Raw genomic sequence first — 26,274 nt, 5'->3', positions numbered from 1 at the left:
AAAGAGTGCAAATGAAATTGTATTTTGATCTTAAATAACAAAAAAGTAAATAAAAATAATAATTTGACTTTTAAAACAAATCCCACATCAACATAACTAAATAAGTAACTAGACACAGCTCTCTCCAAATAAATACACTACTGTAAGAAGACGTAGAGACGTCTTTAGTGAAATCTAAAGAAGATTATGCCTCGTTTGAAAAATTGCATCGCAACTTTGAGCCTCAGTCAACTGGCTTCAAACAGGGGGTATTGAGTTCTGTGAATGTGTGTGTGTGTGTGTGTGTGTGTGTGTGTGTGTGTGTGTGTGTGTGTGTGTGTACCTGTTTTACTATATTCGTGGGGTCCAAAGTGCTGGACCCCATGAGGTTAAAGGGCTATTTGAGGGTTAAGACTTGGTTGTAGGATTATGGTTAGAATTAGGTTATGGTTAGGTTGAGGGTAAGGGTTAAGGTTAGGCATTTAGTTGTGATGGTTAAGGTTAGGGTAAGGGTTAAGGTTAGAGATTTAGTTGTGATGTTTAAGGTTAGGGTAAGGGTTAAGGTTAGGCATTTAGTTGTGATGGTTAAGGTTAGGGTAAGGGTTAAGGTTAGGCATTTAGTTGTGATGGTTAAGGTTAGGGTAAGGGTTAAGGTTAGGCATTTAGTTGTGATGGTTAAGGTTAGGGTAAGGGTTAAGGTTAGGCATTTAGTTGTGATGGTTAAGGTTAGGCTAAGGGTTAAGGTTAGGCATTTAGTTGTGATGGTTAAGGTTAGGGTAAGGGGCTAGGGAATGCATTATGTCAATGGCGGGTCCCCGCAAAGATAGAAAAACAAACGTGTGTGTGTGTTTTTGTGTGTGTGTGTGTGTGTGTGTGTGTGTGTGTGTGTGTGTGTGTGTGTGTGTGTGTGTGTGTGTGTGAACAACGTGTTCTGAGCCAAACGCAATGATGTCATGGGCCTGTGGTCCCTGGCGGCCGGCAGAGCAGAAAGCGTCACATTCACAACAGCGCTGGAAATAAAGACAGCCCTGCAGGTAACAATTACTGATGAGAAATACCAAACAAAGTACTTCTTCTGGGAAAATCCTGAGGCTACATTTACATCGCTACGTTTAGTTTTTTTGAGCCCAAAGTGATGTCGGTGCACACAAGTGGTTTTATCTCCAGTAGAAGAACTGATCTCCGTTTAAACTAACACGCCCCAAACCAAAATATCTCATCATCATTCTGGTATACTGGGCATAAACAGGAGGCAGCGTGGAGACTCCGCCCACTGCTGGTAGTTGCCATGGTAACGTTAGTAGCTTTAAGTCTCAGAGAACGAGACGTCGTGACCGATAAGACCCAATCAGGAGGAGAAGCGTTGGCGTCGGCGTTGCCAAAGGTCTCAGTTTGGCGGCCGTTGAGACTGAAACACAACCCCGCAGATTACCAACCAGAACGGGTCAGAAGAGTTCCTATGCCGGGTTTAGGGGAAACAGAGCTCTGGGGAATTAGAGGGGGAAACGCCAGAGCAGGGGGAATGAGAGGGGGAAACGCCAGAGCAGGGGGAATGAGAGGAGGAACGCCAGAGCAGGGGGAATGAGAGGAGGAAACGCCAGCAGGGGGGAATGAGTTGGGGAAACGCAGAGCAGGGGGAATGAGAGGGGGAATGAGAGGGGAAACGCCGAGAGCAGGGGGAATGAGAGGGGAAAAAAGAGGGGGGAACGTGAGCAGGGGGAGATGGGGAAGCCGAGAGGGGGAATGAGAGGGGGAAACACCAGAGCAGGGGGAATGAGAGGGGGAATGAGAGGGGGAAACGCCAGAGCAGGGGGAATGAGAGGGGGAAACACCAGAGCAGGGGGAATGAGAGGGGGAAACGGAGAGGGGAAACGCCGGAGAGCAGGGGAATGAGAGGGGAAACACCAGAGCAGGGGGAATGAGAGGGGGAAACGCCAGAGCAGGGGGAATGAGTTGGGGAAACGCCAGAGCAGGGGGAATGAGAGGGGGAATGAGAGGGGGAAACACCAGAGCAGGGGGAATGAGAGGGGGAAACGCCAGAACAGGGGGAATGAGAGGGGGAAACGTAGCGAAAACATGTTTTTTAAACCAAAAGGTAGCGGTGTAAATGTAGCCTTTGACTTGCATAGAAAAATAACTCTACTGAGATTCTGAGTGTCCAAAAGGTGACAAGACAGGACGTTTGTAACTGGATTCTCTCCAAATAATTTTTTTTTGATGCCCTTAAATTATTAAAATGGGCTCCCATACTAGATACTTCTCTGTTTTATGTCCTGCCCTCTGTCTTGTCCCTTGCATCCACTCAACATTTCAATAAGAAAACAATTACATAACAATCCATAAGGGATTTCAATGATCGCACAGTGACACATCCACGCCATCCAGTCAAATTGACAACTATATTATTATTATTGAATTCAAACTGAGAGTACCAACACAGGTTGATTAGCTGTTTGGTCTCTGAAATGTCAGAAAGTGGTGAAAAACGTGGATCATTTGGATTCCCAAAGTCCACGATGAGGTCCTCAAATGTCTCGTTTTGTCCACAACTCAAAGATATTCTGTTTGCTGGCCCAGAGGAGAGAAGACACTAGAACAATATTCACATTTAACAAGCTGACATCACACAACGTTACCTGTTTTATCATAAAAAAATGACTCAAACTGATTAATGGATATCAAATATATCAAAATAGTTGGATATTAATTTAATAGCCGACAACTAATCGATTCATCTTTGCAGCTCTACACTTCATGTAAGCTTTAGAGTGAATATGTAAGGAGGGAAGGAGAGAAGAAAGGAAGAACGTAGGGAAGAATGTAGGGAAGAAAAGAGAAAGGATGAAAGGAAGGAGGCAAGGATGGAAAGAAAAAGGGAAAGAAGGCAGGATAGAAGGGAAGCAAACAAAGATTAAATAAAGACGGATGGAAAGGAGACGGAAGAAAGGAAGTGCGTAGGGAAGAAGGAAGGGAAGAAATGCAGGATTCGGTTTCCTGTCACAGAGGAGAGAAGAGACTAGAAAATAATCACATTTAACACGCTGACATCACACAAGTTATCCTTTTTTTTGTCATAAAGAAATGACTCAAGTCGAGGGAAGAGGGCTCTGCAAGACATTACTATGTACTGACTTTGTTTTTACACCTGTGAGCTTACTCGTGTGATTGAGAAAGAGAGCGTGGAGGTAAAGAGGGACAGGTTGTTTTTAAGGTTGGTGTTGTGATGCTGCTGAGCCCGTCGTTCACACCTACTCTAAACTATTCAAACTGTCACCTCGAATAAAAGTCATCCAAGAAACTCACCCGCTCCTTGAGTCCCTCCTGTAAAGTGTGCAGCGCTGACGATGATCCCCCCGGCAGCATCAAACCCTCGGCCCGTGTATCACACGCCTACGGTCAGATAAGCATTAGGGGAGGCCTGTTCCCCCCCTCCCCTGAACAGCAGAGGCTGGCAGCTTACTGAGCTATACAACAAAACACGGTGTCTGGCTGCAGGCTGGGCACTGATCCCTAACCCACTCCACTGCAAAAAATATCACACTTAAAGAGAGAGTCGGGGTCTTTTCAAGTGCTAGTTGTGGGAGTTACTTCTATATAGTCGGCGTGTTAGCTGCAGTAGACGGTGGTTCGGCCCCCCCCCCCCCACACAGTTTGGCAAAGCAGGCCGGAGTACCGACACGGAAGATGTTGGAAAAAGCTACAAAAACGCAGGAAAAAAAAAAAATCAACAAAAACATTTTTTTTTTTTTACGCTGAAAAAAATGACCAAAAAATATCTGGAAAAGTGACAAAAAAAATACCATCAAAAACATCGCCAAAGGTGACAAAAACTTGTTTAAAAAAAGTGTCTAAAAAATTGGAAAAAGTGACAAAAAAACTGTTAAAAAATTGACAAACACCTAATAAAAAAACATCAAAAAAGTGACCAAAAAATTTCAATAAAATCGACTAAAACTTCGAGAAAAGTGTAGAAAGAGAACAACAAAATGTCGAAATTTCGACCCAGAAAAACCCAAAGTTGCATGGTCAACGGGACGACAACACAAGGGTTGGGAAAAACGTGTTATCCGCGATCTTATGGAGACTACACTACCCACAATCCCAAGCGTAACAGCAACGTCTCTGACTGGTCCAACTCGCTGTTATAGAAACGTTTGCCGTTTACCATAAACCGCGAACGGCTAGATCAAGCTGCTACCATTGAAGTCTCTGATAGTTTCTGTACACGGTCTTGTATCTTTTGCCTAAACGCAAAGCAGCTAAACGCATTTTAGACACCTATAAACATCCATGTCATTTTAAGAGGCAGCTATATTTAGAATATTTTCAGAGCATTACCTTGCTGTCCAGGGTTCCCCCAGAAAAGTTGTTTAGCACGGTGGCAAGTGTCTTTTTTTCTACGAGGGCCCGGCTGGGGCCAGTCGCTGACTGATGGCAGCGTTCATGGAGAGCCCAATAGTCTCTGTGATAACAGAGTCAAAGACGGAATCGCAAAATTGAGAATTTAAAAAAAAGCTATGGGACTTAAGTCAGTGCTAAAAGCTGACTGGAGATTTGAAAATGCAGTAGGACTACATCTGTAACTGTAGTATTAAAAACGTCTTAAAGTGCTCATATTATGCCCATTTTCAGGTTCATAATTATATTTAGAGGTTGTACCAGAATAGGTTTACATGGTTTAATAAAAAGAAAAGAAAAACACCATATTTGTGTCGTACTGCACATTGCTGCAGCTCCTCTTTTCACCCTGTGTGTTGAGCTCTCTGTTTTAGCTACAGAGTGAGACATCTCACTTCTGTTCCATCTTTGTTGGGAGTCGTACATGCTCAGTAGCTAGGTAAGGACTACTAGCCAGTCAGAAGCAGAGTATGAGGGCGTGCCCTGACAGTACCTAGGTAAGGACTACTAGCCAGTCAGAAGCAGAGTATGAGGGCGTGCCCTGACAGTACCTAGGTAAGGACTACTAGCCAGTCAGAAGCAGAGTATGAGGGCGTGCCCTGACAGTACCTAGGTAAGGACTACTAGCCAGTCAGAAGCAGAGTATGAGGGCGTGCCCTGACAGTACCTAGGTAAGGACTACTAGCCAGTCAGAAGCAGAGTATGAGGGCGTGCCCTGACAGTACCTAGGTAAGGACTACTAGCCAGTCAGAAGCAGAGTATGAGGGGCGTGCCCTGACAGTACCTAGGTAAGGACTACTAGCCAGTCAGAAGCAGAGTATGAGGGGCGCCCTGACAGTACCTAGGTAAGGACTACTAGCCAGTCAGAAGCAGAGTATGGGGAGTGCCCCGACAGTACCTAGGTAAGGACTACTAGCCAGTCAGAAGCAGAGAGTATGAGGGGTGCCCTGACAGTACCTAGGTAAGGACTACTAGCCAGTCAGAAGCAGAGTATGAGGGCGTGCCCTGACAGTACCTAGGTAAGGACTACTAGCCAGTCAGAAGCAGAGTATGAGGTCGTGCCCTGACAGTACCTAGGTAAGGACTACTAGCCAGTCAGAAGCAGAGTATGAGGTCGTGCCCTGACAGTACCTAGGTAAGGACTGGAAGGAAACCCTGCTGTCAGACAGATTGGTAAGTTATTAACTAGCTTTTACCATATATTTACTGTAGTAAAGTAGTAGACACTGAAACTGTCATTTTAATAACGTTGAATGTTTGTTTTTGTATGTAACCCAGATGTCTAAAAGAACTATTTAACCAAGATGTCTTTGAACCTGCTAATCTTGCTACAGGGCTGTCATTTTTTTTTCTTTTTTTTCAAATAAATATATGTTAAAGCTTACAGAGGGCATATGATTCAACAGCTTCTTTTTTGTTAGCGCTGTCATTTATTGGATTTAGTTTGAACACAGTCTGTCAAAGTGTGAATTTATTGACATTAAAATCATGATGATGACTTTAGCTTGTGGTGAACGGTTAGCATGGTTCCTGTAACTTAGAAGTGAACTGGATCAGTTTTTTGAAGCAGGTTTTTTGGGAAACTAACGTGACATTTTCTCTCTGATCAGAATGGGCAAACACCCGGGGCCAACATGAAGCCGACAGCTGCCTCAATTAGCTTGTTAGCTCGGCATTTTGTTTAGCAAACATGAAAGGGAACTTTTTAATTTGTTCCACTTCTTCTCTTACCTGGTGTAGGAACATATCTTTGCACCCGTGTCCACAGCGGGTCATTTTTTTAATACAGAGCTGGTGTCCAATTTCGAAAATGTAGGCTACTTGAGAGACTACAATGTGTCAGTTTGGCTCCTCATTTCAGTAAGCTGCTGTCCAATGAGCTGCTCCAACCATCCACCTGAAGGCCCGCCCACCATCTCTCACCAACCAGTAACCGATAGTAACCAGTAAAGACGGGTATGGAAGCCCATAGGGCTCAAGCGTGGATTTATACGTAGATAATGCATTTGGAGCGATACGTCGCCGCGGCCGCCATTTTGGTACGGACATGCCGTGCCTGCTAATGCATGTGTGTCACACAGGCAGGAGGTCTTATTCACAATTAAAATCATAATTTCTCGCTGAATTTCCAACCGATTTTCAAGCGGTTTGCTTTGCTACTATTGCCAGACTAGAGGCAGAAAATTACATATTCTGCATTTAAATGCTATATTGCAAATATTCTAAACCCAATGGTGCGGGGGACTCAGTTTGCAAGCCTATTTGTGTATGTAAACTCCACTTTCTGGTTATGTTTGATGTGAATTCTGCAACTTAAATGATTTTAAAATCACCCATTTTCATCAAGCTTGAGCTGTTTGTTTTCCATAATTACCCCATAAAGGGATAGTTGTGGTTAGAATTATTATTTAGCCTGATATCAGCTGGCCTGTTAAGTAACATTACCAACATATTGTGTTTTGATTAACCTGGACACGTCACTGCTGTGACAAAGCTTTTTATTTATTTTGGTCAGATTACAGTATTAGCTGTTCAGAGGGACACTTTTTGCAGTGTAGGTAAATGGCCGTAATAAGCCGCTGGAGTGACATACGAGCCGTGGGGAAGATCGGTGAATAAGAGAAGTGAATGCGAGTGCTTAATGACGGGGGATTGGTGGGCACTTTGTAGCGCCTTGGCATTCACGTTGGGACACATCGAGGCACACAGCAGTAATTGACAGAGGAGGAAACGGGGCTGCTGAGGGCCTGGGAACGGCTGCCCCCCGGGAAAAGAAACACAGACTTTTAGCTAATAATTATAACAAGAATGAAATTAAATGAATTAAGGAGTAAAGAAATAATTGGCACAAACACACACACACACACACACACACACACACACACACACACACAGCTGCAATCCCTTCCCACTGTGGGCTTTCATTCTCATGCTCATTAAGCTGGGCTTGAAATAAAACAGGATTTCTGCGGGTGTTCCTGAATCGAAAAACAGAAAAGATGTATAAGCTGTTTAGAAATATGAAACATGCAAACAAACAAGTCAATTAAATGCATAATGAAAGACTCCAAAATAGGCCACGTCTCTAGGCAAAACTTTAATCGTTAATAATGTCATACTGACAGGGATTGAAAAACTACTTTATCTATGTATGTATTGTGTATATGTAAACGGAAACATTTAAATCTATAAACGATCTGACGTAAAAACAGTAATTGTGAAATATAAAGCCTACTTGTGCTTTGTTGTGGGGTTTGAGAACACAACAGGACGTCCTGCAGCAAATCGCCGGATCACTTTTCTGGGTGTGAATGACCCGTAAGGAGATTAGGGCACCTGTGGCTCAGGTGTAGCAGGTGGTTAGAGCCCTGGCCCTGCAGTCCCATGTCGAAGTGTCTTTGGGCAAGACACTAAACCCCCGAATTGCTCGCGATGCTGCGCAATCGGAGTGTGAATGGAAGTCACTTTGAATAAAAGCGTCAGATAAATGAAATGTAATGTAAAACCTGAACGTCTGTAGTTATGGCTGCTGCAGTTTTGGGAAATTATGACGGTTTGAGGTTTAACCCTCATCTGATAAAATGCTTTTCTCAAAAAGCTTTTTACTGTGATCACGACTAAAAACTAACACGGGTATAACGAAGAAGCATCCTTTCGAGGAAAGAAATACTAAATAACATAAGTGTTTGATTGAACAAAACCAATACTAAAGGCTATTTAGAGGTAGCCTGGTCCTACCAGACTCTGGTCCATTAGCCTGGTCCTACCAGACTCTGGTACATTAGCCTGGTCCTACCAGACTCTGGTACACTAGCCTGGTCCTACCAGACTCTGGTACATTATCCTGGTCCTACCAGACTCTGGTCCATTAGCCTGGTCCTACCAGACTCTGGTACATTAGCCTGGTCCTACCAGACTCTGGTCCACTAGCCTGGTCCTACCAGACTCTGGTACATTAGCCTGGTCCTACCAGACTCTGGTACACTAGCCTGGTCCTACCAGACTCTGGTACATTTCATTAGTCCAGAGAGTCTGGCCACTCTCCATTGACAAGTGTTAACTTCCTTGAAGGTGGGTACTCTGTTGAAGTTTAAAACTATTGGATCTGCCCAGAGCCTCTCTGGTAGCCTGGCTCTGCCCTCCTACGTACTGTCTGGCAGGACCAGGCTAACAAGAGGGGAGACGACAAAATCTATCGGCTTAGCATCTCTAGCGTTAGCCTTAGCCAACTCCTTCACCACTAACGGAGCGAGCTGGAAAATCAAACTGTTCCTGAACCCCGTGGGGAGGAGGGCCACAACATCATGGCCACCAACACAACTCAGCAAAGATTGGTCTTGCTCGGGCTTTAACTTCTGGATATTCAAATGGCTTCGCTTACATCTTTCTCCGCCGCCATTACAGAACTACAGCTCAAACTAGTGCACAACCTCAACGTCATCGTTCTCAGCCACTCCTTCTGTTCGCTGATTGGACTGGTAAAGATTTGGCCGGAGAAAACATTGAGGAAGTATGTAGAAGGGCGGAGCCAGGCTAATTTAGCGTTTGTTGATGCCTTAAACTAAAAATGGAAAGTTTGTCCTTAGGTATCACACATGATGCAAAGTCATACAATTTTCAATTCAATACTTTATTAATAACTGGTGCAATTGAAAAGACAAAAAATTAAAAAATCAAGTAAGAATACATTTGCATATTATATCATCAAAACAAAATATTCAGTGTTTTAATACAGAATAAAAATGGCAAGTTTTTTTTATTTTATTTTTTTCAAACTGTAATGAGAAAATGATGCAGAGCTCTGAAGGCCACTAGTGTAAAGTTGTCCAAACTTCCCTTAAATAAAAACATCAAAAGGTTTTTTTCGGACCCCAAAAAAAAGCTGCTGTCAGTTAACTCACACAAAGCAGTCTGTAACATCCAATCTCTACGTTCGGAAAGGAATTTTCTTTTCTTTCTCAAAGCGTGATGGCTGCATTTACACAAGAACAGCACAAATGATTTTTAACATCCTTCTCTTCATATTTTCCCTCACATCTTTCTGTGAAAACAACCCTGTCGTCTATAGGACGCCCCATAACTGGTCTACAGGTCCTACTGGTGTACACTCTAAGAAATATCTGTGTATTAACATTTGTATGACTGTATATTTTAACAGAAACTGTCCATAGAACACCCCGCGGCTCCTGTGAAAATAGACCTGGCCCGTATATTTAGCGGAGCGGGTTCATGTCCCGTTTGAAAATAAAAGTAAACGGCGAGTTGTTCAGCGTCACGTGCATTACCGGAAGTGAAGTAAAGTCTGATTTGAACCCAAACCACGTTTTTTTTTTTATCGATTGTTTTCATAACTAAATAAGTAGTTTTGGTTTCTAAACCTAACCAAAGTGCGACTGCTTCACAACGTTAACGTGTTTAAAAACCGCGACCGTTACGTTCTCTGGTTTAGATATGAGGACAGGAAACTGACAATCGACTAAAAATGGGTGCCATGCCATTAGTCCGGCGACCCATTATTCCAGTGGTGTAGTCTAATGTATTGTTTAGTGTTTATACTGTACTGTATAAATATATGGACCAAAATGGATATCTTATAGTAGGGAATCTGGGTGTCCTCCCCAGGGGAAATGTTGAGCGTCAAAGACTTCTGATACACTTTAATGCACCAATTTTTGGTGGAAATACCTTTTATTTAGCAAAAGAAAACACAGATGACAATTCAAAATATATCAAAAATATAACGGAAAGTATGTTGTTGCGTGTCATTGGGCATTTTTAAGTGGGTATATGGAAATCCTGGAGCTTTCTTAGTGGGTATACCTGCGTATTACGTAGACTACACCACTGCATTATTCCAACAACCCCAACAGTTTAAAAAACTCCCCATTGGACTGAGAGCCCATAGCCTGGCCCCCGTCATCCCCAACAAAAAATCCCAACTTTCTTTATTTAATTTATTATTTATATGTTATCTGTTAAATTGAGAAAAAGGTAATGGAGTCTGGAAAGTAGTAAGTCACTGATCTTTAACTCCTGAGTGTGGATTTTGGAGGCAACGGTCCTTTGGAGCGGTGTGCTTTTCTTTTTGGGGATATCCGCTGTTGGACTATGGGCTTTTGGTCTATGGGCTTTTGGTCTAAAAGACATTTTAATACTAGAGTTTTGGAATAATGGGCCTTTAAATCAATGGGAAGTCCTGCTAACAATGTTGTTCCTCGCTAAATGAGACAGCGGACTAGTTACTGAAGTCAGCTAGCATTTTGTAACTGACTTTAGGTTTGACTGTGAATGGATCTACAGACACACCATGGCAGGCTTTTGAAGATATGCAACGTCTTCTAAACAGACGGACTGCCTACTTTGCCCACAGCCAAGTTCACCGATGGATCTCCGGCACATATTTACAACCAAAGCCTTTTTAGTTAGGACTTTGTGACAAATAACTTTAACGCTCTGAGAACGAAAGACGGAATGGCGCGTCTAAACGATGTTGATGACAAAACTCCTACTCAAAAGGCGATACTACAAAATTTTATTTCAGACATTTATTTACTATTTGATCGTATATTACACTACTTTGTGAAACTAAGACTTTGGTAGGCTCATTTCAAGCACCGAAACAGTCCGTACAACACATCATAAGTTAAAGTTTGTTTTCAAAAGAGATTTCTAGGAATTTCAAAAAGCCAACTTCAATGTTTCTGCTTTAGCACCAAAGTATCTCTTTACACATCGCCCTAGAAAAAAATTGGGTCTCACTATTCGGAAAGCTGAGTTTGTTCTGAACATTTTGATGTGAAACACACAGGGATCAGTTATATGCAAATACCATAAAAAGGTAAATTTAAGAAGATGCGTGAAAATGCCCTCAGACCTCAGAGGGTTAAGGTAGCTTACATGCATTTCTGGAAATATCCGGCTTTTTCTTCTTACACAGAGTCAGATGAGAGTTTGGATATCAGTTTCGTCTCTGTGAGCGTGCAGTATAGAGATAGGTCTAGGACATGTTTAGCCTAGCTTAGCACAAAGACTGGAAGCTAGGAGAAACAGCATGCCTAGCTCCATCAATAGAGAGAAAATGGTCTGGGCATGCGTCTAAAGATCATCTGTCTGTCAGGTGTTAGTTTTTTTTCCCCGTCTGTGTAAATGCAGCCTCCCACATGGATATTACAACCGCTTTGTGCTGCACGGTGACAGCCATGGCAAGAAAAGCATGACCAAAAAATAAAAATAACACTGAAAAGAACTGTACTGTAATAGGCCAAGGCACAAATAATTCGTAGCAATTAAGATGTCCATAAAATGACGTGGTTATGTAGAATGTGTGGATCAGTGCATTGCTTGGTATGTAGTACAACATTACTTAACAGAATAATCGCAGCAAGCACTATTGCCGTCTCGACTGCAAAGGTGCCATAAAGTGCTCCTTTTCATTCAGAATCGATGCACGTAGAGACGAGTTCACGCAGAGAGTTGAAGAACATAAAAGACAGTGACACACACATGGAAGTACACATGGGAGAGGGCACAAATGTGTTGGAAAACACTTGTTTTAAATACATATACATGCTCCATATAAGGACCATCTTATGGATTTAAAAAACAGGGGAAGGATTTGGATTCAATCCATCGAGTGAAATGTGAATTTGAAGCCTTTTGTATGTTATTTTCCCGTGCTGCGGGTGTTAGGGATTAGTTTCTACATTCAGAAGAGAATTTCCTGCAAGACTGCTGGAGGATAAAAAGAAAGTGAACGGCTGCTACAACAACTGCATCTTTGAACCAGTTTCCTCTGTGAAATCAAATACATTTTGTTAAACTGTCATTAAAATTAAAGATACACTCCCTGATTTTTCTATAGTGTCCTAGCCTGGGAAAACCCTGACGAACTTCTGGCAAATTTGAGATTTGCTCTGCAAGTCCGTCTGGCCAAGAGCCCATTCAAGCCCATTTCCAATTTTTCCAAATCGAGGCACCAATCACAACCGTTGAGGCGGGCTTTACACGATGACGATAGCGCAGCGACAGCGAGCAGCTTTTTGTTTACATTCAACATGACGGCCACCGAAGCGCAGCAGCCCGTTGATGCCGCTGTCGCTGCTAAGTCACCCCGATGGTTGGTCTGATTGGTTGAAGGACTATCCAATGGCGCCCAGAAGCATTTGAGCGGTGTCCGTTGGTGACGCCCCCTTTGGAAATGGGCTGTGAATGAACCTTCCCCTATTAGTCTGGTGTCAACCAGGCTAATAGTGTCGACAAAATGCAGCAGAACACCATTTCATTGAAACTCAGCGTAGGTTATAATTTTTTCAAACGAGAACAAAAATGTGAGATTAGGGGCTTCAGTATTCTCTACTTTATCTGATTTCTGTATATTTATGTAGACATTGATTACTCACAGTGAGCCTCATTCACCAATATTTATGTTTCTTACAACGTTGATCTTGAGAAAGGTCCTTAGTTAAGTCTACGTCAGACTCACCACGTAGTTCTTAAACAGCAGAATTGTTGGCTGTGTTGTTAAAATGATGAAACCCACTGTCTATGTAAATTCAAAGCGCGTGACAGTTCATCCTAATACACATAGAAGGTCATGAGACAGCAGAGTCATGTGCACGCATAGAAAGTTATAACAAAAGTCCAGAGAACTAGGTCAAAAATGGCCGAACCAAAGTCTAAAGAGAGGGGGGCATCGGAGTCCAAATGTAAAAAAAAACAAAAAAAAAACACGTAAGCATTAGTACTTAATGTACTTAAATTAGGGCTGGGTATCGCCAATTATTTCCCTATTTGATTCCAATATACAAGGTCCTGATTCTTTAACATTTCAGATCTCGACAATTAGATTAGGTACCCTGGAAATTCAGAGTTCTTGCAAGAGCACAATTATAATTTGCTCAGCGAGTCACTCTGGCATTCAGTAATGATGCTCATTAACTATGCCCTGGTAGTCAAGCTGCACCAATCACATCGCTGTATCTGATATAGGCAGGCCAGAGGCGAGCTAAACAGATGACGACAGCGCTGCGACGTCCAAGTCATTAGTAAACATTGCAAGATGGCTACAGATGAACACCAGTTGTTTGAAACGGCTTTGGCGGCTACAATGAACGAGATAGACTTGGCTTTTTATCAAAGATTTATAAAAGAGGAACAGAAGACGGCGCTCCAATCATTCCTTTGCAAGAAGGATGTTTTTCCTGTTTTGCCGACCGGATACGGCGAGAGTTTAATCTACCAGTTAGATCCGCTGGTAGCTAAGAGTTTAATCTACCAGTTAGCTCCTCTGGTAGTTAAGAGTTTAATCTACCAGTTAGCTCCTCTGGTAGCTAAGAGTTTAATCTACCAGTTAGCTCCGCTGGTAGCTAAGAGTTTAATCTACCAGTTAGCTCGGCTACCAGTTAGCTCCTCTGGTAGCTAAGAGATTAATCTACCAGTTAGCTCCACTGGTAGCTGAGAGTCTAATCTACCAGTTAGCTCCTCTGGTAGCTAAGAGTTTAATCTATCAATTAGCTCCTCTGGTAGCTAAGAGTTTAATCTACCAGTTAGCTCCACTGGTAGCTAAGAGTTTAATCTACCAGTTAGCTCCACTGGTAGCTAAGCGTATGGGGCTTAGAGAAAACCCACGTGATTGGTCGTAGTGTTAGGAATTGCGATTTTTTAACAAAAATTGTACAAGCAAGATGCCACCCTGAAATATGTTTTATAATGCACCAGATTAATGTTTACATCAAGATCTGACCCCAAAAAAGTTTGTTCAAAACTACCTATCCATCCATGTTGAAAAGGCAGATAATGTGCTTTAACTAGGACTGAGTATCGCCAATGATTTTCAATTTTCAATTAATTTGATTCCAATTCCCAATTCAAGGTCCCAATTGGATTACATTTCTGATTCAATGCAATATCAATTATGTTAAGGAAATCTACAATACCAATTTATCTTGGATATAAAAGAGATTCTCAGGGAATTTCTGCTGTAAATTGTACAAGCAAGAAGCAACCCTCGGATATGTTTTATAATGCACCAGGTTAATGTTTACATTAGGAACTGACCCCCAAAAAGTTACTTCAAAGTACTTTTTACTTATCCATCCATGGTGAAAATGCAGATATATAAAGATTGACTTCTGGACTTTATTAATCAATATCAGATCATTCAAACAAAGATCCATTTTCACACCGTACTTATTGATGTTGACACTGTACCACGATAGAATTTGTACAATCCATTGTTTTTGGAAACAATCTTTTGAACCTAATCTCACTTAACTTCTACTTATCGTATTTATTTCTTACTGTAGCTATGTTACTTAATGTAACTTTATACACTTATTGACTCGCTCTTTTGATACTCTTACTTTTACCTTGAATTTGACCGTGAGCAACTGCAACTAAACAGTTTCCCTGAGGGGATCGGTAAAGTATTCTGATTCTGATTTTGAATTGGAGAATGGATGATTTGAACCCAGCCCTACTGGAAACAAGTGGATTTCTGGCCCGATGTTTGATAAAGACATCACTGGAGAAAGTTTGCGGAACAGAACTTGGAGTAACGCGTGGTCACAAAAAGTACAAAGCCTTCAGGAGAAAATAACACAATAACACATTTCACAAAACCCACGTGGACAGGAAAGGAAATTGAAATCATGTTTACACTGTAAAAAGTAATGCTAGCAGTCAATTGGAAACATTGAGGGAATGAGATTGTGCCCACTGCAAAAAACACTTGCATTAACAAGTCATTGAGTACGTTTACATGCACACCAATATTCCACTATTATTCCGAATATGACAATATTCCGAATTTGATACCGTTGACGGCCTCTTGCCTGTTTACGGCTTACGGTCAGCTCTGTGTGTTACTATGGTTGCTGTACACAAACCAACCAGCCGACAGTTTGCAGGGCTGCAGACCCGATAAGAAGGAGAAACACAGCTACTTTTAAACATTATCAAAGACTTTGATATCAACAGGTTTCTGGATATGAGCCGACCTTTTCTAGAAGCTGGCTGAAGGAATGAAAGAGGGACGCTGTGTTCACACACTCCAACAAGTCCTCCACCGTTGGAACATTAGTTGAATATTCACTTTCATTATTGTGCAATACGTAGGCTATTGGGGTTGTGCAATATGTTAGTTGTGCAACATCTCATTGTGCAAGGGCTGTGCTATACTTATTGTGGATAATGCAGCCGACAGGGTTGCTCAATTAAAAACTGCCACTGAAAGAAGGAGTTAATGTGCTTACTATATAGGTACCTGTCGAATGTATATGAGAGGGTTTCTGTGTTGCATGAGAGTATGTATTGAGAGATGCTTATTTTCTGTATTTTGTGTTGCCTTTGTAAAGTTGCGGAACGGACAGAGTCCAAAACAAATTTCCCTTCTGGGACAATGAAGTATATCTTATCTTATCTATTAGCCTTGTACACAGTTTAGTCAGAATATCGTCTTTTTCGGACTACGGGCAAAAAACAGAATATTATGTGCATATAAACGTAGTCAGTGATAGTGTCTACAGTGAGTAGTCTCATGTTTAATCTTGTTTCCCTCGGCCAAAATGTCAGATCATTTCCCCGACTCAGTTTCCATTATTGGAGGTCATATTCAGGCATGAGTTTCAGATGAGCCAGATCTTTGTCAATCAAATAAGAACCTCGAAAAGGGAATTACACAAATGACAGGAGACCCAGTATCCTTTTTGTGCTGTTGTTCTCTGTACATGGATTAATCAACGCTTTAGAATAACTTTAGGTTTATGCAAGTAATAAATTATAAGCTGCAATATATTTCTATTTCAACGTCAACGGTCTTTGCTAGCATCACTTTTACCCAGTGTATTTTGTAGTGCGGATCAGGCCGCATTTTTCTGTCTGTTTTTCCGGCCCGCGTCCAACAGGCATTAAGATATTTACCGACCCAGTTAAAATCTCGTTTTTTTCTCATACTAATGACACATTTGTTTGTTTGTGTGGAAAGCCCGCTTTTATTAAGCAACTGTAGGAAGAGATGGAACAGATGAGCTCATCAGCGCACACGGGGCAACAAGCGCACGTTAACACAGCACCTACATAATAAGCGGTTTTAAATTTGAAATGTTCAATGCCTTATCGCGGTGATGTGACCGAGCCCGACCATCATTTCTAAATATCTGTCCGAACCCGGCCCGGCCCGTCGGGTACCGATGGGCTCGGTTCGGGTATCCATCCTCTAGTATCTTCGTGTCTTGGAAGACAATATTGTTAAATTTAATTTGCCGTGTAAATACAACTGTACAAATGCGGTTATAAAGTTATTTCCAGGGATGTTTTGAAATTGAAACAGGCCTGTAAATGTTCATTTAGAAAGGAAGCAATAAGAGTTTAAATTTTGAATGGAAGCAATGTGACATTTCAACCCAAAAAAAACCAGAGAGTGAGTTCTTTCTGATATGAAACTTCAACAAACACGGAGCAGCTCCACTGCGAATGGAAACAACAGTTCAACTTTAAGTCGATACAAAAAGAAAGAAAGAAAAGTTCAACCAGAAGTGAATCATTGCAACCTTTACATTTCTGTGCAGCTGATATCACGTTGAGTTTGAATTCAGAGAATGAGCCTAAAGCATCACAAAAGCTACAAAACAGCATTTTTATACAAAACCAAGACCGTACCGTGTGCTAGTTTAAAAATTAAAAATCACTACAGAAGGACAGAGCTGACATTCATTAATCCTGTGTAGTGCGTTTGGTGCGTGGTGAGATGAAGTGGCACTGAAACACTAAATACAGAATGACGAATGTGGCGTCATTCTCGGCGATGTTCCTCGCTTCAGAGGCACGATGAATGAAAGTCTACAGGGATATAATATCTTCGTGTTGGATCTATATGTGGTGACAATTTGTGTTCGCGTTGCAAGATCGTTTGCTCTTTATAATATAGAATTGAATGGGCTTCCGTAGCGGAAGGTAAATAACTGTAATACGATAAGATAAATAGATAATACTAATAAGAAGTGGTTTTGGTTCACCTTTGTTCGTTTCATTTGACTGTGGCTGCGTCCGCACCGGGCTTCAATCTGAGCTGCAAACAACTTTTGTATAGGGCTGGTTTCAAGAGACTGTCCTCCCCCGAAAAACGCTGCCATTGGTCGCGTGTTCAAGCAGCAGTTACGACTCCAACCCCCGCATTCTCACTCCCATCGCGTCAAAAAGTGATGCTCGGTCAGGCGCTTTCGGAGTTGGTTACTGACGCAAAAAGTCTCCTTAAGCGTCACACATAGATGCGATTGGTCGGGACTCTTGGCGCCACACTCTAACGCTCTCAGGTCTTGCGTCCAGTCCTTTAACGCACGGGTCTTCAACGTTTTTTAAGCCAAGGACCCCTTAACTGAAAGAGAGACGGAGCAGGGACCCCCTACTACATATATTGTATAAAATGAAGCTGCATATTAAAACTGGGCCTACTGTTTTCATTTCAAAATGTGGCACAGTGAATCCTCAGGATGAACTGCTTACGTTAGTGACTACCTCACATAGGCCAGTAAAGCCTATCATGTGGGGATTCATATTTGCTAATAATATGTTGGATTCATTGAAAAAAAGAAAAGAAAAAACAAGAACAATAATTTGGCGGCCCCCTTGCATTGACTCTGAGGACCCCCTAGGGGTCTCGGACCCCCTGTTGAAGATCCCTGCTTTAACGTCATATTTAGACGCGCTTGGTCGGGACTATTGGTGTCACTTTTTGACGCTCGATGGTGTTTTAAGCCCCCAACCAAGCCTTCAAGGCAGCGCTGCGACCATCGTCTTCAAGGCACCTAACCTTAACCCTAACCATTGACTAATCCTAGTGCCTTCCAGGCAGCGCTGCCTTGAAGGCTTGGTTGGGGGCTTTAAACACCAAACTGGATACGCCCTCCCCCCGTGTATTGTTGTGATTGGTCGTAGTGTTATCCAATTGCGTGCAGTGAGATTTACAAATGCATGCTTGGTGCCGCCCCTCGAGTTGGGCCATTTTCATTACTCAGTGCCAGACCTTTAATCTTTCGGATTTGGGTCTGGATTTCCAGGCTAAAAAATATGTTGAATACATATGAATTACAGTGCTTAACTTTTCGTCGCCATATTTACGAATGGTTCGTGAGAACGGGCTGCGTTGTTGGCCGAATAACTGTTTGACTTCCTGTCGCTAACCTCTGGCTTTCACTTTAACAGACTAATTACAAAAAGGAGTAAAAAAATTGCAGTCCAAGCAGGTTGCATAAAATACATAAAAGCATTTGAACTTGCTGTTGAGGCCCGGTGTGGAAGCCCCTCTTTAAAAACCACCTGACTCTGAAGGTGCTTTAACATGCTATAAGTAATAATCCATGTGTGCAGATATAGTTGGTTGTCGGATATTACATTCAGTATCATTGTGGCCCTAAATCTAAAGCAGTGGACGCTGTTTAGGCCTATATGTGATCGTCTGTAAAGCTCTTTTTAGTTGCAGTAAGTGGCGCTCAGGCTCGTCTTGTTTCGATGTCTGTACAATTAGAAACGTCGGCCTTTGCAGCCAATCGCTCGCTAGCATTTCTACATGTCCTTCCTGTCAATTCCGGTATGTGGTGATGATGATTTTAGCGTGAGTTTGTGTTCGTAACTGGACATTCGAGGTACATACAGAAAATGTTGAGAATTTGCTGTTTGTTGAGAAGAAATGTAGATAAACAAAGCAGGCTACGGAGTTGCATCTTTTCAAGTTAGTGTCCCTTTTTTGCTTTAATAGTATGAATCATTTGATCCTTTTTATGGCCGCAACCAACTATTATTTTCATTGTCGAATAAACTGTGGATTATTCCCAAATGTCTTGTTTTGTCCGAAACTCAAAAGGTATTCAGTTTCCTGTCCCAGAGGACAGAAGAAACTAGAAAAATATTCACATTTAACACGCTGGAATCAGAGAAGATAAACTTTTGTCCACAAAACAATGACTCAAACCAATTATGAAAGTAGTTGGCGATTAATTCAATGGCTGACAACTAATCGATTCGTCCTTTTCAAGAACTGAACTCAGCAGTCAAGATGTTCGGAAACCTTTGTAAATCAAAGACGTGCAGGCGGTCTATATCCCTGAAGTCACGTGCCAACCGAGCAGCAGAGATTTAGTGTTTCAAATTCTTTCGAATTCTTTTAAAAACCTTTTTTTCCAACTGTAAAAGTTTCTATGCATAAAGGGGTGACATACAGCTCAAGAGCACAGTGGTGTGAAAACAAATTTAAACGGGGATCAGGAATTCTGCTTTCTGGACAGAAGTGATCCTCGAGCGATTTTGACAGCACAACGTGAGAAAAGCCCCCCAAAAAAAATATATTGGTGAAACCCGACTGTCAGCAACTAACCAATGTTTTGTTACCCAAGTCCCTCTTTCTCTCTCTCTCTCTCACACACACACACACACACACACACACGAAACAGAGATGGGAGATGTTTGGTTCTGTTATCGCCCCTCGGATGGTGCATTATCATGCAAACCATGCAAAAAAAACATGAAATTGTATTCATATAAAAAATAAGTGTTACAAAATGGCATAGCAAGTATATATATACATATACATATATATATATATATATATATATATATATATATACATATACACATATATATATATATATATCCATTCAATCGCTTTTTCTGTTTCCTGATATCCTGAACTTTGCAGTGTCTACACTAGAAATCGCATGCGTCACATGCAGTGCGGTTGGCTTTGCAGCAATAAAGCTTTTGGGTGTATATAGTATGTGTATTTTTTTTTTAGCTAAATTTTTACGAAGAGTGCGCTGTACAGAGTTTCACTTTACAAACTGTTTTCCCTTTTTTTGTTTAGTTTTTCCCGGGGGAGGGGGCGGGGGGTGGGGGCGGTCTCGATGCCATGGCTGTCTGTCTGGGCGGTGGTCAGTGGATGAGATCGGCGTTGGCCTCTGAAAACGGCGTTGGCCCTCGTTGAAGTCGCCGCTCACGAACTTCGCAGCATAAAGGCGGATTAGAGCCACCGTTCCTGCAAATGGTTCGTGGTTCCCCGGCTGTGGCTTTTACCCCAAAACTGATTTGGGTTTTAGAGGCATGGGCTGGATTCAAGGTTCTGAACTCGGGAGTTGTGGATTTACTGCGCGAACACCTCTCAGGGCGGCATGTTCCACACGGCGTCGCCAAAGCCCTCCCCCGTGGAGGAGAGCGGCAGGGGCCCGCCGCTGGGCGTAAACGGGTCCGTGTCCGTGTCCGTCTCCTCCTCCGCCAGGTAGCTCGGTCTGGGTCTCGAGGAGCTGGCGTCCCCAGCCACCGCTGCAGCCCCACCGATGGAAAAGTCCCCACCCTCCTCCCGCTCCACGGAGATGCTGAACCCGCTCAGCGAGCGCTCCAGCTCCTCGTGGTTCACCGACAGCAGGGAGAGCGGCGAGTCGCCCCCCCGACCCCCTGTGGTCCTGCCCAGCCCCGCCGACAAGTCCTGCAGCGAGCTGATGGGCAACACCGTGGGACGCTCGGTGTACGTGGGGATGGTGGCCGCCGGGCGCCGTTGTTGGTGGAGCTGTGACGTCGGCGGGGGTTGACGGTCTGATAGCACGCGGCCTCCAGCCAACCGGGCGCCCTCTGCGCTCGCTCCCCGGCCCCCACCGACAGCCATCTGGTACGCCATGTGCGGGAACGCCTCGGCGTAGTTGAAGAAAACCCGGCGGACCTCGCCGTTGGCCGTTGCGTCGCAGGCCTCCAGGGTCATGCGGGCGGCGCCGGCAGAGTCCACCTGCAGGTGCTCCGTGTGCTGAATGTGCATGTCCACCAGGAAGTCCAACTTCTTCTCCATGTCCTCCACCTGAGACAGAGACACAGTAAGCGGCAGAATGTAACTAAGTTCATTTATGGTGTTTGGTGTTTTAAGCCCCCAACGACGCCTGCCAGGCAGCGCTGCCTGGAAGGCACTAGGATTAGGCAATGGTTAGGGTTAGGGTTTAGGGTAGGGCTAGGTGCTTTGAAGTCGACGATCGCAGCGTTGCCTTGAAGTCGACGTTGGGGGCTTAAAACACCATCGAGCTACATTTACTCCAGTACTGTACTTCAGTCCAAATGTTGAGGTACTTGTACTTTACTTGAGTGTTTTCTTTTCATGCTACCTTTTACTTCTACTACTTTACAAATTAAAATGTAAGGACACAAAACACATATGTTTTATTATAAATTAAACTACACGAAATTGCCTTGCAGATGACTTTATTGTATAAAATGTTGCTAAAATAAATGCTGGTGTGACCAAGTTCTACGGCCAGTATTTGGCTTTCAAATAGGGCTGGGCGATAGGGAGAAAATCAGATATCACGATATTCTTGACCAAATACCTTTAATATCGATATTGTGGCAATATTCTAGGGTTGAAAATTGGTGCTTTAACAAAATATCTTCACCCTTAGATTTTAGATAAATAATCATCAGTAATGTGGATATATTAACTAAGTGTGTAAAGGTAAATAATAGAAGAGTTACAACAGTCTGGTAAATTAAGAAAAGTACATGACTTTACTGTAATGCAGCCTTTAAAACCAGGAAAAGAAACTCTTGCAACGAATATGCCTGCATGTCTCTTTTGGTTCAGATACAAATATTTCACCTGAAATGTTGGAAACTACGATTATTGATCTCACGAGATGTTTCGCAGTTCTGATCCTCACCTGTCTCTCCACCCGGACAAATCTACCCATCATGCTTTGGTCTTCGGCGTCTGGCATGGAGGCTGCTTTGGCTAGATAGGTCTCATGCCTGGAACACAGGGACACTGAGTAGACGTGGATTGCACAGACATTTGTTCGAGGGGAAAAAAACAACAGATTCACCTGCGCAGAGCAACGGCTTTAGAAATAAAGAGTTTTATCTTTTTTTTTCAACCTGGACCCTATTTTTCCATGTTTTTGTGTCTAAGTGACTGATGGGAACAACAATCTTTGAAATTGGTCCAGTATGAAGAATGAGATACTGGACAGAGTTAGATACTAACAAAGATAAAACATTATTGGGAAATTGCTCATCTTCAATTTCTGTCCACTAAAAGTTCTGTTTTTGCCACTGACAGACTCAGATTATTATTCTAAGTGTCTGACAACATTATGAAAGGATCCCTACAGAGATAGACCTTTTAGTTAAAGAGTAAGATCCTTTTAGTTTACCATGAAACAGCCCTGAAATCACCATCACCAAACTCCACCAGACTCCATGTAAATAATCAGGACTTTTATTATCATAAAACACAGTTCATTCAAAGTGGACAGAAACTAAATCAAACTACCAAAAGCCGTCTTGGTTCATCTTTCCACTGTTCCAACAATCACCACTCTGGTTTGGTTGAAATAAACCCTTAATTCACCATGCCAGATATGCTGGCTCTATACATGCTAAAAGTCCTGATTATTTACATGGAGTCTGGTGGGTTTGGCAAAAGCGATTTCGGGGCTGTTTCATGTTAAACTAAAAGGATCTTACTCTTTAACAAAAGGTCTATCTCTGTAGTAATAATGTTGTCAGACACTTAGAATAATAATCTGTCAGCGGCAAAAACAGAACTTTTAGTGAACACTGATGCTGAACGTTAGTCCTGTAGGGTTACATTGCAGCCTGGTTTGAGGATGCCGGTTACAGCATTCTTGCCCAATACTGGACCAATTTCAACAAGTTTTGTTTACATTAGTCACTTAGACACCAGAAATGGGACAATAAAGTCCAGGTGGAAAAAGTTACTCGTTAATAACTTTCTTTTTCAGGCTAATATTGCAATATAGTCTTAGAACATTGTCTATTCATTATGTTTTCTCTATGAACAGAGTAGCTGTACCTGGGTGACTGACTGGGCGGGTAGGTAAAAGGCGTTTTCTGAGTTTTCTTTTGTTTGGGGGTGAGGGGGGGTCCAGGGGCAAGAATCATGTCGATCCTTAAAGGAAGAGAAACAGGATGAGCTCAGAAAGAAGAAGATATGTGCGTCACTCCGACAGACTACAGACATCTGTAGTGTAGTTTCTGACCTTGTCTGGAGGTATTTAATTCTACAGAGCATGTCCAGGTGTCCAGCAGAGTACTGCTCGATCACGTCTTTGACATCGTAAGGCCTCAGAGTTTCCTTAAACCGCTTCTTATTCAAGAGGAATTGCATGATCCTGTGAGACAAAGAAAGAGTTTCAGTTCAACAGTTTTGGACATTAAAGGTCCTATGGCATGCTGCTTTTTGGATGCTTTTATATAGGCCTCAGCGGTCCCCTAATACTGTATCTGAAGTCTCTTTTATATAAACATTAGTGGTCCCCTAATACTGTATCTGAAGTCTCTTTTATATAGACCTTAGTGGTCCCCTAATACTGTATCTGAAGTCTCTTTTATATAGACCTTAGTGGTCCCCTAATACTGTATCTGAAGTCTCTTTCCCGAAATTCAGCCTTGGTGCAGAACTACAGCCACTAGAGCCAGTCCCACAATGAGCTTTCCTTAGGATGTGCCATTTCTGTGTCTGTAGCTATTGAGGAGGAGAGAGGGGGTGGGGGGCAAGGTGGAGGGGGGGGTGTGGCCTTGACCAGCTGCCACTTTGCTCGTTTGAAGGCCATGATGTCTCTCTTTCTCTCATGGGTGGGCCAAATTCTCTGGGCGGGCAAAGCAGAGAAAGGGGAGGTAACCTTGCTCCTTATGACCTCATAAGGAGAAGATTCCTGATTGGTCCATCTGAGCTTTCATTTTCTCAAAGGCAGAGCAGGATACCCAGGGCTCGGTTTACACCTATCACCATTTCTAGCCACTGGGGGGCCATAAGCAGGCTGGGGGAACGCATATTAATGTTAAAAAACATTAATAGGAGAGGACCTTTAAAGTGACAGAATCCATTTGATCAAACCTGGTAAACTATGGCATTGTCTCTGTGATAACACATTTAACCCTTGTGTTGTCTTCCCGTCGACCAACAAGCAACGTTTTGTTTTTCTGGGTCAAAATTTAAAATTAAAACTTTTTTTTCAGTACACACAGCGATTCACTGTCCCACAGAACTCCCACTTTGAGCTGACTTGAACCCGAGAGTCAGCGGCTGCTGCACAAGCTCCACAGAAAAGTCTTGGGCCCTGAAACTGAAACCCGACGGGTCTGAGCATCCCATTCAGACCCATTCAAACCCGAAATAATGGTGTGGAAGGAAGCAGCACTTTCACAGGGTTAATCACTCATCTCACAGGCCCTCACACTAGATTGAGTTCCTGCATTATGTCAGCTGTGTGGCCTATAGATTTTCTCCTGCCTAAACTCTCTGGTTTCCAATGCTCACCCCTGAGGCTGCATCCAACATCCAGACTTATTGAGCACCAATCTTACTGTGTCTGTAGCATTTTAAACTGTTAAGTACTACATCACTGCAGCAAGAAAAAGGAACCTGAGGATCAGCAAAAACAAGGTTTTCAGCTGCTGTTAAGAGGTTTCTGAGTGCTTTCTGGTTTTCTACTACATCTTACGAGAACTAATTAAAATAAAAGAACACCAGTTCATGTAAGCACCATACCCATCATCTAATCCCATTACATAAACGTGTCTTTCTCTCCTTTAAAACGAAACCACATTACATTTTCAAACGATCAAGGTTCATAGACGAAAAAAGCTCTCAACGCTGTATCATTGCGACTTTGCACGAGCACACACATCATAAAATGTCAAACAAAAGGAAAGGAAACTTAGGGCACTTGAGAGGGTAAAGTTCAAGAAGCCTTTACTATCTTCTTGGCTATAAAGTCATTCAAATATGCCATTAAAGGAGAAATCTGGCACAAAATGAACCTAGGGGTTAATAACACGTGTGTACCGAGTCAACCGTTCTCTGGGACGTTTTCATGCTAATCGAATATGACCAGTTTTAGCGCAAACCGCTAATTAGCTTGTAGTTGGGGCACGTGTAAAGTAAAAAGAAATCTCTATTTCTATACCACTAACAAGGCTCAAAATAGCACTACACTTCCACGGTAGCATAATGAGGGTCCCTACATGTAAACCTAAGCACTGAGAACTTTGTAAGTGTACAGTCACGATCAGTCGAAGGACGAATGCCGTGCAACCGGTTCATTTCCGGTTCATTTTGTGCCGGATTTCTCCTTTAAGGCCTTTATCAGGGCAAAATGGTCGCTTTTGGGCTGTCTCTTATAAATTATTGGCAAGTGATGATAGGGGCTGCTTCCCAAGTCTCTTATTTGATATCTCCTCGCTCCTCGCTTTAACCGAAATGCGTTCTGGCCCTCCTAACGTGGAGGGCATCTCAAAGCTCTTATTCCTGTCCTGAGGAGCTAGGATGGAGGATGGAGGAGGGATCTCTGAGGAGCTATGATTGAGGATACAGAGAGCAGCCTTCCCGGAAGCCGTGCAGCTGAAAACCATTGCTAACTCGGCCCATACAGCTGACGGATTTACGGGACGCCCCAGAGGAAAGGACGTCTCATCCCACTAAAAACACATTTCCTTGTTTCCTCTCTCCTCGCCTGATTTCCTCGCGTCTCTACCATGCTTCCTCGGTAGGCCGGACTAAGGAAGGAAATGTTGATGCAATTTAATGACCTGGAATGTAGCCATGGTCAATAAGCATGGGTAAGAAGTCACATGATTAATGTAAACGGGGGCACATTCAATCCCAAAACAGTGTGCACTGTTTTGCTGCGGTTTCCGGGTTGAACGACAGATTTCCCCAGATTGTGTGAAACAAAGTGCAACGGGCTTCCAGATATGTTTTCTCTCGTTTGGTGGGTGTGTCAGAGGTGATACCCAATCAGCGGCATTATTAGATCTTGCTAGAAGCATGCTGCATGCTTATTGGCACACAGGCTTTTTTCGATGCTAAGGAGGCAATTTGTCCGTGCCTAAAAAGTATTGAATTCGATA

General features: G+C 42.8%; 1 protein-coding gene across 1 annotated transcript in view; it reads right to left on the bottom strand.

The window, feature by feature from the left end:
* Positions 1-20,026: 20,026 nt before the first annotated feature.
* The window catches only part of kcnq3 (potassium voltage-gated channel, KQT-like subfamily, member 3), a 169,339-nt gene continuing 163,091 nt past the window's right edge, over positions 20,027-26,274 (bottom strand). Inside the window, exons 12-15 of the mRNA XM_039814535.1 lie at positions 23,403-23,534; positions 23,216-23,311; positions 22,062-22,149; positions 20,027-21,211 (exon numbers count right to left, since the gene is read on the bottom strand). Of these exons, the coding sequence (XP_039670469.1) occupies positions 20,525-21,211; positions 22,062-22,149; positions 23,216-23,311; positions 23,403-23,534 (1,003 nt within the window). The 3' untranslated portion in view covers positions 20,027-20,524. The remainder of the gene's footprint in view (positions 21,212-22,061; positions 22,150-23,215; positions 23,312-23,402; positions 23,535-26,274) is intronic.

This window comes from Perca fluviatilis, chromosome 11, assembly GCF_010015445.1.
Source record: "Perca fluviatilis chromosome 11, GENO_Pfluv_1.0, whole genome shotgun sequence".
NCBI lineage: Eukaryota > Metazoa > Chordata > Actinopteri > Perciformes > Percidae > Perca > Perca fluviatilis.
Note: the sequence above shows the minus strand (reverse complement) of the source record. Positions and strands in the feature narration are given on the sequence as shown.